Genomic DNA, 15013 nt, shown 5'->3' on the forward strand with positions numbered 1-15013 from the left:
CTTTGTGAAGAACGTCTGTGCTTTCAGAGAACTCAGACAATATCAAAATATATACAGAAGAAAATGAGAATCCTTCAAATAATGTTATCCAAGGGAAACCATTGCCAATTATTTGGTGAATAGGCTTCCAGCTCTCTCTCTGTCTATCTACATGGCTAACCAGATGGACAGATTTTGTATATATGGGCTCACACTAGAGGCAGTGTTTCATAGCAGCAGTATGTCATGGAGATCTTTGTATATCAGTAAAGATAGAGCTTTTCCTGTTTATGCCAGCATGGTATTGCAGTGTATGGATACTAATATGGTTATTGACTATTATTAATATTATATGGGTGTGTCATGTGTTTCACCCATTCTTTTTCTCCCCTAACTTTCCAAACTTGTTATATTTCACCAATTCTTTTTTTTTTCTAGAGTCTCACTCTGTCACCCAAGCTGGAGTGCAGTGGCATGATCTCGGTTCACTGCAGCCTCTGCCTCCCAGGTTCTCCTGCCTCAGCCTCCTGAGTAGCTGGGATTACAGCCACCATGCACGGCTAATTTTTTTGTATTTTTGTATTTTTAGTAGAGTTGGGATTTCACCATGGTGGCCAGGCTGGGTCTTGAACTCCTGACCTCAGGTGATCCACCCGCCTTTCCCAAAGTGCTGGGATTACAGGCATGAGCCCGACCTTCACCATTTCTTGAAGGGATTTCTTCTGGGTCTCAGTTTGGAATCTGCCTGTCCTTGGACCCTGGGAGAGTCTCCTGCCCTGAGCTGAAAGGGTTCATGTAGGGGGCTGGTAAATATACCAACTTTGTTTATAGAGCTTGTTTACTGGATTCAGGAGTGGGACTCAGTTTAGCAACTGTGGCTAAATGAATTCAACCACCATTGTTGGAGACTTCCTAGGTCTGAGTCATTGCTTGAGGCACTTCAGGGTATATTTATGTAGCCAAGGCATGCAAGCACCTAAGGGTGCTGATGCCCGAATGAAGGAGGAAACCTCAGAAAGGTGGATGGAGCTAGGATCCTAGAACTTGAGCTCCAGTCCTGACTTTTCAATCCGCTCCTCATAAAACTGTGAAGCACCTCTCTAAGCCTCTGTAAAATACATGGTAACACCAGGTCATGAATTCCTTCATCAACTTGAATGGGACATCTTTATTTTCACTAACCTCTAACTGAAATTTAGCATTTTCTTCAACGATAAATGTGAGTAACAAACCCCAGGAGCATTAATGGTACCTCTGACTTTTTCACGGTGAAAACCATGGATGTCTTTCTATCATGTTACAGCTGCGGCCAATGCTTCAAGAGTATTTATGCTCACTACTGCTTCTGATTCCCAGGGTTAGTTGGGGCCTGCTAGAGCTCATTAATTCATGTATTAACAAAGAAGCACATGGATTCCTGTCACAAATTTTTTTTTTTAACATTTTGATAACTAATTATAACTGGATTCATATGTAATTTCTCTGTATATTACTTTATGTCAAGCTTGTCCAACCCATGGCCCTTGGGCCACATGTGGCCCAGGACAGCTTTGAATGTGGCCCAACACAAATTCGTAAACTTTCTTAAAACATGATGAGATTTTTTTGTGTGATTTTTTTTTCTTTTTAGTTCATCAGCTATTGTTAGTGTTAATGTATTTTACGTGCGGCCCAAGACAATTCTTCTTCTTCCAGTGTGGCCCAGGGAAGCCAAAAGGTTGGCCATCCCTGTTTCATGTATTTAGACCCTTATTCTGAGAAGGAGACTATCCACTGCCTTTGCAGGACTGCTAAAAGAATCCGTGGTTTAAAAAAAAAAAAAAAAAAAAAGGAAAAGGACAAGGGTTCAGAGCAGGAGATCTCTTGCATCCTCCTCACTCTGATGTTGTGGATTCTGTTTGGTACCACTCAGCAGAGGACTCACATCACCTTACACCACATTTCCGTCAGTCATTCATTCAACAGAGGACCTTAGTAATTACATTCCAGGCATGGATACCATGAAAGCAGTTGGTACCACCATGGACTGAGCACCTACTGTGTGCAGAGCCATTGACTAGCAGGAGGGCCTGTTTTGGTGAGACCTTGGCCTGATGGAGGTGGCAGAGTCACTGCCTTTAGAAAATTTCCAGTGAGCTGCTCTGATCCTTTCTTTGTTACAGGAGTCTGTACCCTTATTAAGCTCAGGTTGACTTCATCAAGAAAGATCTCAAGGTCTGTCCCAAAGGGATCAACTCTCCGAGTCCTGTGGCTGTGGCTGCTAGTTTGGTCCTGAGGAAGGACATTCAAACCAGGACTTGGAGGGCTGAGGCCCAGCACCAATCCCTCCGGTGGGGTGAGGCCTGCTCCCTGGTGCCGGTCACTATGGACCTCCTTTCCCCTCCCACTCTTCTCTTGCTCAGACACTATCTGGCTGCACATCCGGTCCCAAGGCCAGTGGACAAACAGGCTATATGAGTCCTTCAAGGTATCAGACCCCCTGGGCTGTGGTTCCAAGAGGCTGTCGAGGAGTGTGACAATGAGAAAGAGCCAAAGGTTGTCCAAGGTAGGTGGCTACTGGAGAGAAGGGGTCCAACCTGCTGGCAAGCCCACAGAGACCAAGTTGCCTCCTTCTTCTCAGTGAGTATCAATTATTGAGCAACTGCTGTGTACACAAATGGCAGCACAAGGGGGTTAGGCAACTGCTGACTCCGTGGTTCAAGAACCTTCTCGAAGTGTTACCACTCCAGATCCTTCCCAGTCTGATGTCCCCCATTAGATGGGGGAAGAGAGCAACAGAAAGAGAGTGGGAATTGAAATCAGAAAGACCCACCTCCAGGTCTCTGCTCTAATACTCTCTAACTGTGTGGCCTTGGGCATGTCCTTTGGTTTGTTCATCTATAAAATAGAAGTAGTTCCCTCTATTACTTACCTTTCTCTTACGACTATTTAAAAAACCAACTGAATGAATGCACATAAAGTACTGCATGAAATAGGCAGCAGGGTCCAGGTGGACCCCCTCCTCCTCCTCATCACCATCAGCAATGTTATTCTCTTTAGATCCTTGATGAAACCTATAAAGCTGATGAGCTGCTGGTGCCATCAGATTTTGGAGGAACAGAGAGAGGCACAGCAACTGCTAAAGAAATAAGAATAGACACTGAGGCTGAGGGTGGCTGAATTCAAACTAAGTAGACTGTGCCTCATGGCTGGGAGACAGGTTAACATATGAAAACCCTGCCATAGGAGACGTCCCCAGGCCTGGCCCAATCCTGCCTTGCCATTGGGGAATTTAAAGTCCAGGGTTGAAATCCAGGTGAGATCTTGCTTGGCCAGACCAGAAGACCTTTCCAGGACCACACCAGGAGCAAAGCTCTGGGATATGCAGGGGTAGGTAGGAAAAGCAGAACATTCTCGGCTGTTAATCAGGGAAACTTCCTGAAGGAGGAAACTGACTTTCAAAATCAGACGAGTCATGGCACATTGTGGATCAGTGGGCTAGACACACTAAAAGCTGTTTCCTTGGGACCTCAGTCACCTCTGCCACTATAAATTGGTACAATCTTTTCTGGCAGGCAGCCTGGCTGTATGTGTTAGCATTTTAAATATGTATACCTACATGCCCAGCAACTCCATTTTAGGGACGTATTCTTAAAAGCTAACCGGGGGCCGGGCGTGGTGGCTCACGTCTGTAATCCCAGCACTTTGGGAGGCCGAGGCTGGCGGATCATGAGGTCAGGAGATTGAGACCATCCTGGCCAACATGGTGAAACCACGTCTCTACTAAAAACACAAAAATCAGCCAGATGGGGTGGTGCGTGCCTGTAGTCCTAGCTACTCAGGAGGCTGAGGCAGGAGAATCGCTTGAACCCAGGAGGCAGAGGTTGCAGTGAGCCAAGATTATGCCACTGTACTCCAGCCCGGGCAACAGAGCAAGGCCCCATCTAAAAAAAAAAAAAATGCTAATTGGACGGGTGCACACAAAATATAGTAATTTCCTTGTTAATTTAGCAAATATTTGTGGCGCGCAGCATCTGCTTTTTTCCAGGTTCTGTTCTAGATGCTGGAGATCTATCAGTAAGTAACAAAGGCATAGTCACTGCTTACCTTCTGGTGGGGAGACAGACAATGAACAAATAAAATATATGCATAATATGTCAGGTGATAATAAATGCTGTAAAGATAAATAAGTCAGTGTCAAGAGGTAGGGATGGGAAAAGTGCTATTTCAGAGAGGGTGGTTGTTTACAATAATGAGAAAATGAAGCTAATCAAAATGCCCAACAATAGGAAAACACCTAAATAAATTGCTGATCACCTTTACAATAGAATATTAAATCTCCTAAGAAAATGATTCAGTCAATTTAAATGTATTTACTTGGAAAACCTGTCAAGATGTAGTAAGTGGAAAAAGCAGGCTACTAAAACGTATGCTCCATTTATGTGAAAGTATTGTGTATGTCTGTGGTAGAAAAAAATCTGTAAGTGCATGGAGAAAATGCTGAGTAGTTAGGTGCTCTGATACTTTTTTCACTATTGTTTAATAGTTTCTATATCTGTATTTTTAAAGCTAACGTTATTGATTTGTGATTTAAATAATAAAGAAATTTCTGTTTTGAAACAAAGCAGAGTGTACAGCCCCCACCCATCCATTCCTGCATCTCAGCACAGGGAGTTGTGGCGTCCAAGGACGTCACTGGAGCTGACGTCCTACAGGCCCAAGGGAGATCCCTGGCCGCAGGACGAAGACCTGGTGTACATGAAGACAAAAGAGGAGACTCACACATGGTGGGAAGCCTATTCTGAAGACAGTGGCCTAGTAAGGCTGAGGAAGGTGGGACTAGAGGCAGGAGGGCCAGCTGGCTTATCTTCCCATAGATGGTGGGTCCTTGGAACATGCCTTAAGGTCAAACCATGTTCAGAAAAGATGACACATCACCTGGGTGTCTCTGAAGCCAATCATCTGCCTGCTACCTTCCCAACTTTTGCATAATAACTGCCCCAGTAATACTTTCTACTTAGTGTTTCTCTTACGTCCCAACATTACTTTAAACTTAATTGTATTTCAAAAGGAGTCTTAAGATTATTATCTCTAATGGAAAACTAGTATTGCATGTCATGAACACAGGATAGCTCTGAAAGTAAAAACAATGAGAATCAATGTTATTAAATTCTTGCTAGACGGCCTGTCTGCTAACGCTCCAAGCCAGAGGTGGTGCTCCACACTCTTCCCTTTTCCTTCCTTCCTTCCTTCCTTCTTTCCTTCCTTCCTTCCTTCCTTCCTTCCTTCCTTCCTTCCTTCCTTCCTTCCTTCCTTCCTTCCTTCCTTCCTTCCTTCTTTCTTTCTTTCTTTCTTTCTTTCTTTCTTTCTTTCTTTCTTTCTTTCTTTCTTTCTTTCTTTCTTTCTCTTTCTTTCTTTCTTTCTTTCTTTCTTCTTTCTTTCTTTCTTTCTTTCTTTCTTTCTTTCTTTCTTCTCTTCTCTCTCTCTCTCTCTCTCTTTCTTTCTTTCTTTCTTTCTTTCTTTCTTTCTTTCTTTCTTTCTTTCTTTCTTTCTTTCTTTTTCTCCTTCCTTCCTTCCTTCCTTCCTTCCTTCCTTCCTTCCTTCCTTCCCTCTCTCTCTCTCACCCCCCCTCTCTCCCTCTCTCTCTCTTTCTTTCTTTCACACTTTCTTCCTTTTCTTTCTTTCCTTTCTCACTTTGTAAAAAGAAAGGAAAAAAAGAGAAGAGGTTAGTAAGTGTTAGAGAGGTGGTAGAGATGCATTAGCCAGAATGGAAGGCTTTCTCGTTGCCATGAGAAGGACTAAAGAAAATTGAAAGGAGAGGAACTGTCTCATAGCCTAACTCTCAAACCACCACCAGGAGTTCATGCCCCACACCAGGGGAGCAGCCTTCAGTCATCTCTGGACAAAGAAGCAACATGGCATGATGTCACGATCCTGGAGAGGCAGCAGGAGACCCAGGATTTACCAGAGCTCCGTGGGAATGTGGGCACGTCCTTCCCATGCTCTCAGCCTGGATGATTGTGAAGGTCACTCCTAACTCTGCCTCCTGCACCAGAGCAGGAAATAGCACAGGCTCGTTTAGGCCTGTTCTGGGGTCTGCTTCCTTCACCTTCCAGAAGGAAAGATACTGACTCGGACAGGGCTGACTGTCTACCATGCTCTAAGTCCTGAGGAAGACAGAGGAGGCCTGCTCTCTTCCCCCAAGGAGCACACTGTCTGCAACCCCAGAGCAAAGCCCTAGGGCCCGGGGAACTGTGAGCCAGGGGAGACCCTGGCTTCTCTGCTTGGAGAAGGTGGGAAGAGCTTCAAAGAGGAATAGCAACTTCAGATGAGCTGGACAATGAAAGATACAGTGTGCACTGAAGGAATTTGACAGCTGGGAAAGAGGAAAGGGTATTTCAGGCAGAGGGAAAAGAATATTTCAGGTTAGGAGGGGAGTGCTTTCCAGTCACACCCTGAAACTGACTTGTGCTAGACCATAGGAGCCACTGTTAAATTTTCGGGAATTTCGTGAGCTGGTTATTAAACACAGTTGTTATGGTGGGAGCCACGGTGGGCAGGATTTACACCACAGAAATGGGCAGAAGCTAACAATCAAGACTGTTATCTCCAGAAGTCAGTTTACCAGCACATCCCTGATGTTATCCTTCAAAGGCAAAGAAGCTTCTAAGAAATGCCTAATACTGTCCACACCAAGACCCATAACTCTCTGCTCTACTCCCTGCAGGGCTCCAGGATACTTTTGGAGAACCACCAATTCTGTAACATCAAGGTGAGAGGCTGCAGGGGTGGACATGAGCAAGAACGCCTGCCCCAACCAAAGGAAATGAAGTCTTTGCCTTTAAGGAAGGGCTGTTGTGATTGTGGGTACTCAAGCTCCTCAAATCCCCATGGGCTGACATCCAGGTATCCGGGTCATGTAACCACATCCCTCTCCCTGCTCTTTATATCCAAGGGTGCTCGGCCTCATACCTCACACTCGGCCTGTCTCTTCTCCAGGAGCAGGGTTGGGTGTGCAGTGTACAGGGCTACGTGCTCTCTGTCCCTGTCTCCTGGGCACCCACAGCACACACCCGGCAGTGGCAGGCACACACCCCTGGGATGCGGATCGAGTCCTTGTTTTCACTAGCTCTGCATTCTAACACCTAGAGCTCTCCCCAGGCTGGTGCTGAGAGCACAGGATGTGGAAAGAGCACTGGATTGGGAGCCACTTAGACCTGGGTTCCAGCCCAGGAGATGTCTTTCTATGTATAAAGGGGGTCCTGAAGTCCTGGGGACATCCCCTGGTAGCAGGGGAGACTAGCATCACCCCTCCATCTCCCTTCTCTGACTCCCTCTTGTGCGCAGTGCTACATCGATGGGCCTTACGGGACCCCCACCCGCAGGATCTTCGCCTCTGAGCACGCCGTGCTCATCGGGGCAGGCATCGGCATCACCCCCTTTGCCTCCATCCTGCAGAGTATCATGTACAGGTGGGCAAACAGTGTGCTCCTGCCGGCATCCTGGGTCAGAGCCCCCAGGCACCCTCTCCACTCCTCCTCCCTTTATTCCTTCTCCTTCCTCTCCTTTCACCTGTCTCTCTCTGCTCTTCTCTCTCTTGCCTCTCCTGCTCTGCCCCCATCTCCTTTTTGTGTCTCATCCCTCCCCTTCCTCATAGAGTGGACTCTGCCACCCCATCCTTGCTCCCTGTCCCCTGAACTATTTTCTGGGGTCTTGAAAAGTCTCGCCCCAAATTTACAACCCCTTCCTCCTGCCTCCCCTCAGGCACCAGAAAAGAAAGCATACTTGCCCCAACTGCCAGCACTCCTGGATCAAAGGTGTCCAAGACAACATGAAGCTCCAAAAAGTGAGTACCACCTCCTGCAGGCAGGCCTCCAGACCTTCTCCCCTAGACACCTCCTAAAATAGGAGCCCATCCTCCTGTGCAAAGGTGGGAGCGGATAGGTGATTCCTGATGGGATCTTTCTTTCCCCACGATACCCTGAATTCTCTTAAATGAGTTCCCCTGGTGCCTCCTGAATGTCTGAGCCCCGCCCCTGCTTCAATGTTCCCATCACCTCTGAGACATGTTCTGAACAGTTCATTAAAGGTTGCATAGCTTGACAGCCAGGCAGTCTGGATTCAGTTGCCGCCACAATGCTACCTATCCATGACCCTATGGTGGTTTTAAGAATGGAAACATACTGGCTGAGCATGGTGGCTCATGCCTGTAATCCTAGCACTTTGGGAGGCCAAGGCAGGCAGATCACTTGAGCCCAAGAGCTCAAGACCAGCCTGGGCAACATGGTGAAACCCCGTCTCTACCAGAAATACAAAAAATTAGTTGGGTGTGGTGGCGGGCACCTGTGGTCCCAGCTACTTGGGAGACTGTGGTGGGAGGATCACTTGAGCCCAGGAGGCAGAGGTGGCAGTGAGCTGAGACCACACCACTGCTCTCCAGCCTGAGTGACAGAGTGAGACTCTGTCTCAAAAAAAAGAAATAATAATAATAATGAAAATAATATAATCAAATAATAATAATGAAAACATGTTTGCCTTTTGAAAATTCATCATCCTGTATATACCACTTAGAAGAGTTTCTTAAAAAGTAATTTATGTTTTTCTGGCTATCCTAAGCTAGTATTTCAACACACTGTTTGTTGTAAACAGTAGAAGATATTAGAGAAAATCCCCGCCTTGGAGTCAGAAACCTGGTTCTGGTGCCATGCTGCTCTGTGATCTGGGCATGGCTGCTCACCTCTATGAGCCTTGATTTTTCCCTCCCTTAAATGGGTATGTGAATGTTCCCTGCTTACTTCAGGGTGGTCATATGGGTCCCAGGGATTACAGATATGAGCCTCCTGCAAATGAGGGAGACCCAGCCGCTGAGCTGAAGGGCCTCTCCCCCTAGGTGGACTTTATCTGGATCAACAGAGACCAGCGGTCTTTTGAGTGGTTTGTGAGCCTGCTGACTAAACTGGAGATGGACCAGGCCCAGGAGACTCAACATGGTAAGAGAGGGACAGGGCCTGAGGGCAGTGGGAGTGGGACAGGGGCATTCAGCATCTTTAAAAAAATAATTTATTGATATGAAACCCACGTAACCTAAAATGAACCATTTAACCATTAAGCGAACTCAGAGTGGTTTTTTTTTTTTTTTTTTGAGACAAGGTCTCACTCTGTCGCCTAAGTTGAAGTGCAGTAGCATGATTATGGCTTACTGCAGCCTCTACCTCCCAGGTTCAAGCAATCCTCCCGCCTCAGCCTCTGGAGTAGCTGGAACCACAGGTGCAGGCCACCACTCCCGCTAATTTTTTTTTTTTTTTTTGTAGAGAGGAAATCTCCTTATATTGCCCAGGCTAATTCAGTCTTTTTAAGAAGATGTTTATTCCATGTCTTGAGAAGCAGGATGGGGGGAGGTTCTATTAAAATGTAATATTTTGTAAAGTTAAAAAGTAGAAGGGGGAAAAAAAAGCCCTCATAATCTCATCCAGCTGTCCAGATGACGCCAGGCATTTTAAAGGATTCCCTTCCAATTTTTGTTTTCTTATTCACATTTTATAAAAATATATTTCATTATTTTTATAATTTATCTTTTTCATGACATATCTTTTAATTCAGAATAGGCACATGTTGAAAATTTAAATTCCTAGGACTCACCCCAGACCTTCCAAATCAAATGGATTCTCTCAGAGTCGGGCTCAGGAATGTACATTTTAACATGCCCCTCAAACGATTCTTATTCACACTAATTTGTGTTTGGCTTTTGAAGTATAATTTACATACAATAAAGTTTACCAATTTAAGCATACAATGAATACAATGGCATTTTGACAAATGCATACAGTAGTGTAACCACCACTGCAATCAAAATATGGAGCATTTCTTTCCATTACTCCTGAAAATTTCCTCTTTCTGTTTTGCAGTCAACACCGTCCCCTGACTTGTAACCCCTGGCAACCACTGGTCTGCTTCCTATCACTATCATTTTGCCTTTTACAGCATTTTCTATAAATGGAATCATATAATATGTAGTCTGTTCCATCTGACTTCTTTCACTTAGCATAATACCTTCAAGATTTATCCATGTCGTTGCATGTATCAGTAAGTCATTCATTCCTTTTCATTGCTAAGTGGTATTCCATTTTATGGGTGTACCACCATTTGTCCAATTATCTTTTAAAAAGAAATTTAAAAATCAGAAAAACAAATTTTTTATTTTTATACACATATTTACCATTTCTGGATTCTTTACATTTTTCATGCTTGGGTCGAGATTTCCATTCTGCTTGAAGAACTGATGGTTCTTTCTAGTGCAGGTCTGCTGGTGAGAAACTCTTTTGGCTTTTGACCGCAAACACCTTATCTCACTTTGATTTTTGAAAGATATTATCGGCCGGGCGCGGTGGCTCAAGCCTGTAATCCCAGCACTTTGGGAGGCCGAGACGGGCGGATCACGAGGTCAGGAGATCGAGACCATCCTGGCTAACCCGGTGAAACTCCGTCTCTACTAAAAGGTACAAAAAAACCAGCCGGGCGAGGTGGCGGGCGCCTGTAGTCCCAGCTACGCGGGAGGCTGAGGCAGGAGAATGGCGTGAACCCGGGAGGCGGAGCTTGTAGTGAGCTGAGATCTGGCCACTGCAGTCCAGCCTGGGCCACAGAGCGAGACTCCGTCTCAAAAAAAAAAAAAAGAAAGATATTATCACCAGTTGATTATGTTTTCTTTCATTACTTTGAAGATACCTCCTCATTGTCTTCTGCCCTGCACCATTTCTGACAAGATGATTGGTGCCATTATCTTTGTTCCCCCGTACATAATGTATCTTTTAAAAATCTCACCACTTGTAAATGTCTATCTTTCTCACTGGTTTTCAGTAATTTTATTATGATGTGCCTTGGTGTGGTTTTATGTTTCTTATACTTGGAGGTCATTGAACTTCTTGGCTTAATGGGCTTATAGATTTCATGAGATTTGAAAATTTTCCAGCTGTTTGAAAAAACATGTTTATCTGTTTTTTGTTTGTTTACTTCCTCTTCCCCTTCTTGCCACTTCAGTTACACAGTTTGATATTATCCCACAGGTCACTGAGTCTCTGTTCTTCTCTTTCTTTCTCAATCTCTGCTTCATTTTGGGTAGTTTCTATTGCTATGTCTTCAAGTTCACTGATCTTTTCTTCTGTAGCACATTATCTATTATTCCCATCCCAATAAAAATCGCAGCAGGATTTTTGAAAAATAGAGATTGACCAGCTGATTCTGAAATGTACATAAAAAGCCAAAGGACTTCAAATAGCTATTGATTCTACCCAATGTATTTTTCGTTTGTTACTGTATTTTTCTTCTCTAGATATTCTATCTGGGTCTCTTTACAGCCTCCATTTCTCTTGTCAACATATTTGTTGTTTTGTTTTGTTTTGTTTTGTTTGAGACAGAGTCTCACTCTTGTCACCCAGGCTGGAGTGCAGTGGTGTGATTGTGCCTCACTGCAGACTGGGCTCAAGCAATCCTCCCATCTCAACCTTCCAAGTAGTTGAGAGTGCAGGCATGCATGACCATGCCTGGCTCATTTCCTTGTATTTTGTAGAGAAGGGGTTTCACCATGTTGCTCAGGCTGGTTGTCCTGAACTCCTGGATTCAAGCAGTCCTCCCGCCTCAGACTCGCACAGTATTGGAATTACAGGCATGAGCCACCACGCCTGACCATCATATTTGTTTTGTTTTATTTTGCTTTGATGTTCTTGAGCACATTCATTAATTATTTCAACATTTTTGTCTATTATGTCTATCATCTCTGTCACTTGTGAGTCTGTATCTAATTACTAATTTTCTCCAGGTTAAATTGTATTTTCTGGCTTCTTTGCATGCCCGATAGTTTATTATTTGATGCCAGACATTATGAATTTTATGTTGTTGTATTATGGATTTTGTGTTATTTCTTTATTATTTTATTTTATTTTTTATTTTTTTGAGACTGGATCTCGCTCTGTCGCCCAGGTGCGATCTCAGCTCCTGGAGCTCACTGCAACCTCTGCCTCCCAGATTCAAGCAATTCTACCTCAGTCTCACAAGTAGCTGGGATTACAAGTGCCCGCCTCCACGCCCGGCTAATTTTGTATTTTTAGTAGAGACGGGGTTTTACCATGGTGGCCAGGCTGGTCTCAAACTCCTGACCTCAAGTGATCCGCTCACTTCGGCCTCCCAAAGTGCTGGGATTACAGGCGTGAGCCACTGGCCTGGATTTTGTGTTATTTCTTTAAATAGTACTGCACTTCGTTCTGGTGCACAGTTAAATTATGTAAGACTGTGGGTCTTCTTGAGGCCCACTTTTAACTTCTATTGGGGTGAGTCTAGAGCAGTCTTTAGTGTGGGGTAGGACTCTACCTAATGCCCTATTTATGGCAAAGCCTCTTTGCTTTTAGTGGGAACGCAAACTATTCCCAGCTGCTTAGCTCGAGGTATCGTCCATCCTAGTTTTTCTGGTCATTTTCTTTCACACATTCAAATTACTGCTCAGTCAGGAACTTAGGAGAAACTATGCAGATTTCCAGAGCTAGTGAGTGGCCTCCTCCCTGCCTCCCCTCCTCCCCTGCATCTCTCCTTCTCTCCTTTCCTCCTTCCCTCTCTTCCTTTCTGCAGTTCCCTTTTCCAGTTTTGTGCCTAATATTCTGGCTGTCTTGGCTTCTGTGAATGCCAGTTTCTGTCTCCTCGCCACAGGAGACTGCATCAGGCAATAAGCAGGGCTGTTGTAGGGTTTACTTCATCTGTTTCTCTTCTCTCAGCAATGACATTCCCGTGCCACCTGCTGACCAATGTCTGGAAACCATTGTTTCGTGTGTTTTGTACATTTTTCTGGTTGTTTCAGGTGGAAGGGTAAATGTGGTTCACTTTACTGCAATGTAAATTTTTCTTTTTTTTTTTGAGACAAGGTCTGGCTCCGTCACCCAGGCTGGAGTACAGTGGCGCTCACTGCAACCTCTGCCTCCCAGGCTCAAGTGATCCTCCCACCTCAGCCTCCTAAGTAGCTGAGACTAAAAGTGTGTGCCACCAGGCCCAGCTAATCTCCTTTTTTTGTAGATGGGTCATCTCCAGGTGACTCAGGCTGGTCTTGAACTCCTGAGCTCAAGTGATCTACCAGCTTTGGCCTCCCAAAGTGCTGGGATTATAGGCGTGCACCACTGCACCTGGCCTGCAACATATATTTTTGATGTATACAAGCTGTAATTAGAGACAAACATGGATAAACAGATATATTTATTGGGGGTGAATGCTCAACCTTTTTTCTGATGAGTGACAATCAAAAAGTTTAGAGAATGATCTAAGACAAAGATTAGACACCTTGGCCAGGCATGGTGGCTCACGCCTGTAATCCCAGCACTTTGGGAGGCTGAGGTGGGTGGATCACGAGGTCAGGAGATTGAGACCATCCTGGCTAACACGGTGAAACCTCGTCTCTACTAAAAATACAAAAAATTAGCCGGGCGTGGTGGTGGGTGCCTGTAGTTCCAGCTACTCAGGAGGCTGAGGCAGGAGAACAGCGTGAACCCAGGAGGCGGAGCTTGCAGTGAGCCGAGATTGCGCCACTGCACTCCAGCCTGGGCGAGGAGCAAGATTATGTCTCAAAAAAAAAAAAAGATTAGACACCCTTTTTTCCTTCCATTCGTATTTTTTAAAATAAAGATTAAATACCTTAGTATATATGAAGTCTTTAACTGTTTGGTCCCTTGTTTTATACTTTTATCAAAAATGAATCTTTGGCCTGGTGGCTCACGCCTGTAATCCCAGTGCTATGGGAGGCCAAGGGAGGATTGCTTGAGGTCAAGTTTGAGACTAACCTGGGCAACATAGGCACACGCTGTCTCTACAAAGAAAATTTTTTTAAAAAGCTAGTTAGGCATGGTGGCATGCACCTGTAGCCCTAGCTACTTGGGAGGCTGAGGTGGGAGGATCACTTGAGGCCAATAGTTTGAGGCTGCAGTGAGCCATGATAGCACTACTGCACTCCAGCTTGGGCAACAGAGTAAGACGCTGTCTCAAAAAGAAAAGAAGGCTTGAATGTCTTCCCCTCAACCTCTCCAACCTCTCCCTCCTCACTGCCCAAATGTTTGCTGTATTCTACATATTTTACTAAGCATTTACTCTCATCATTATTAAGTATGGTGAAATATTTCTCTGGATCATATCATAGTCTTAATGGGACATCTTTGTGGAATACCGAGGGTTTACACTATATTTAAATGTTAATCTGTTAAAGTCATTGTTTTGTTTTCCTTATAATTTGTAGAAGGAGAACTATCTTTAGATATGTTTCTGACTTTTTAAGAGAATTGGCGTAGTGTTTTAGACTTGTTGAGTTCATTAGAACCAGATTGTATTTGACTCTTTAATTATCACCAGGTTGTCATGAGTGGATTCAAATTCCTATGATAAACACAGTTTATACGTTCAAGTAATCAAACACAGTTTTCTACAAGAAACTATCCAAACAGATCTAGTTTACTATAACAAACATTCAGAACCTTAAAGTTCAAGTCAACAGTCTTTGGAAGATAACGCTTCAAGCTTAGAATAGTTCAGTAAAGCTCCTTGCCCTTTCTTGTAAATAACGATTACAGCAAATATTTATATACCATTGACTTCTTTTTCTTAAATGCTTTTACTTATATTAATTCATTAGAAACTCAATTTTATGATGACAAGCTGAAGGAAAAGTTCAAATTTAATTTAAATTTTCTAGTTACTGGCACATAAATATTTGCTGTTTGCTTCTTCCTAATCTGTGTAAACAAAGGGTAACAGCTAACCCAGTGCTTTGTATTCTCAAAGCCACTCGAGTCAACAACTCTATCACATCAAATTTCTTTCAGGGTTTCTCATTAACTGCAGCTGAAATTTGTGGCTTCTGATTTCAACTTTAATTATACGTCAAGGTTTGCATTAAATAATTTTTGGTTTATAATTTTTAATTTCTATAGCTTAAGCGTCAATTATTCTAAGTTTGTATCTTTACTCTACCCTTAATAGCTATAGGACCTTGGGCATATTATTTAACCAGTTTGCCTTGAAAGCAGTTATCTGA

At 44.1% G+C, this 15013-nt stretch overlaps 1 protein-coding gene across 2 annotated transcripts in view; it reads left to right on the plus strand.

Annotated features, from left to right (window-relative positions):
• NOX5 (NADPH oxidase 5) overlaps window positions 1–15013 on the plus strand; it is a 43336-nt gene that overhangs the window by 24498 nt on the left and 3825 nt on the right. For both annotated transcript variants that reach the window (XM_005559914.5, XM_005559915.5), the window contains exons 10-14: window positions 2382–2524; window positions 6686–6730; window positions 7306–7430; window positions 7723–7804; window positions 8849–8948. In XM_005559914.5, the coding sequence (XP_005559971.3) occupies window positions 2382–2524; window positions 6686–6730; window positions 7306–7430; window positions 7723–7804; window positions 8849–8948 (495 nt within the window). The remainder of the gene's footprint in view (window positions 1–2381; window positions 2525–6685; window positions 6731–7305; window positions 7431–7722; window positions 7805–8848; window positions 8949–15013) is intronic.

Source organism: Macaca fascicularis, chromosome 7 (genome assembly GCF_037993035.2).
Source record: "Macaca fascicularis isolate 582-1 chromosome 7, T2T-MFA8v1.1".
In the NCBI taxonomy this organism is placed as follows: Eukaryota; Metazoa; Chordata; class Mammalia; order Primates; family Cercopithecidae; genus Macaca; species Macaca fascicularis.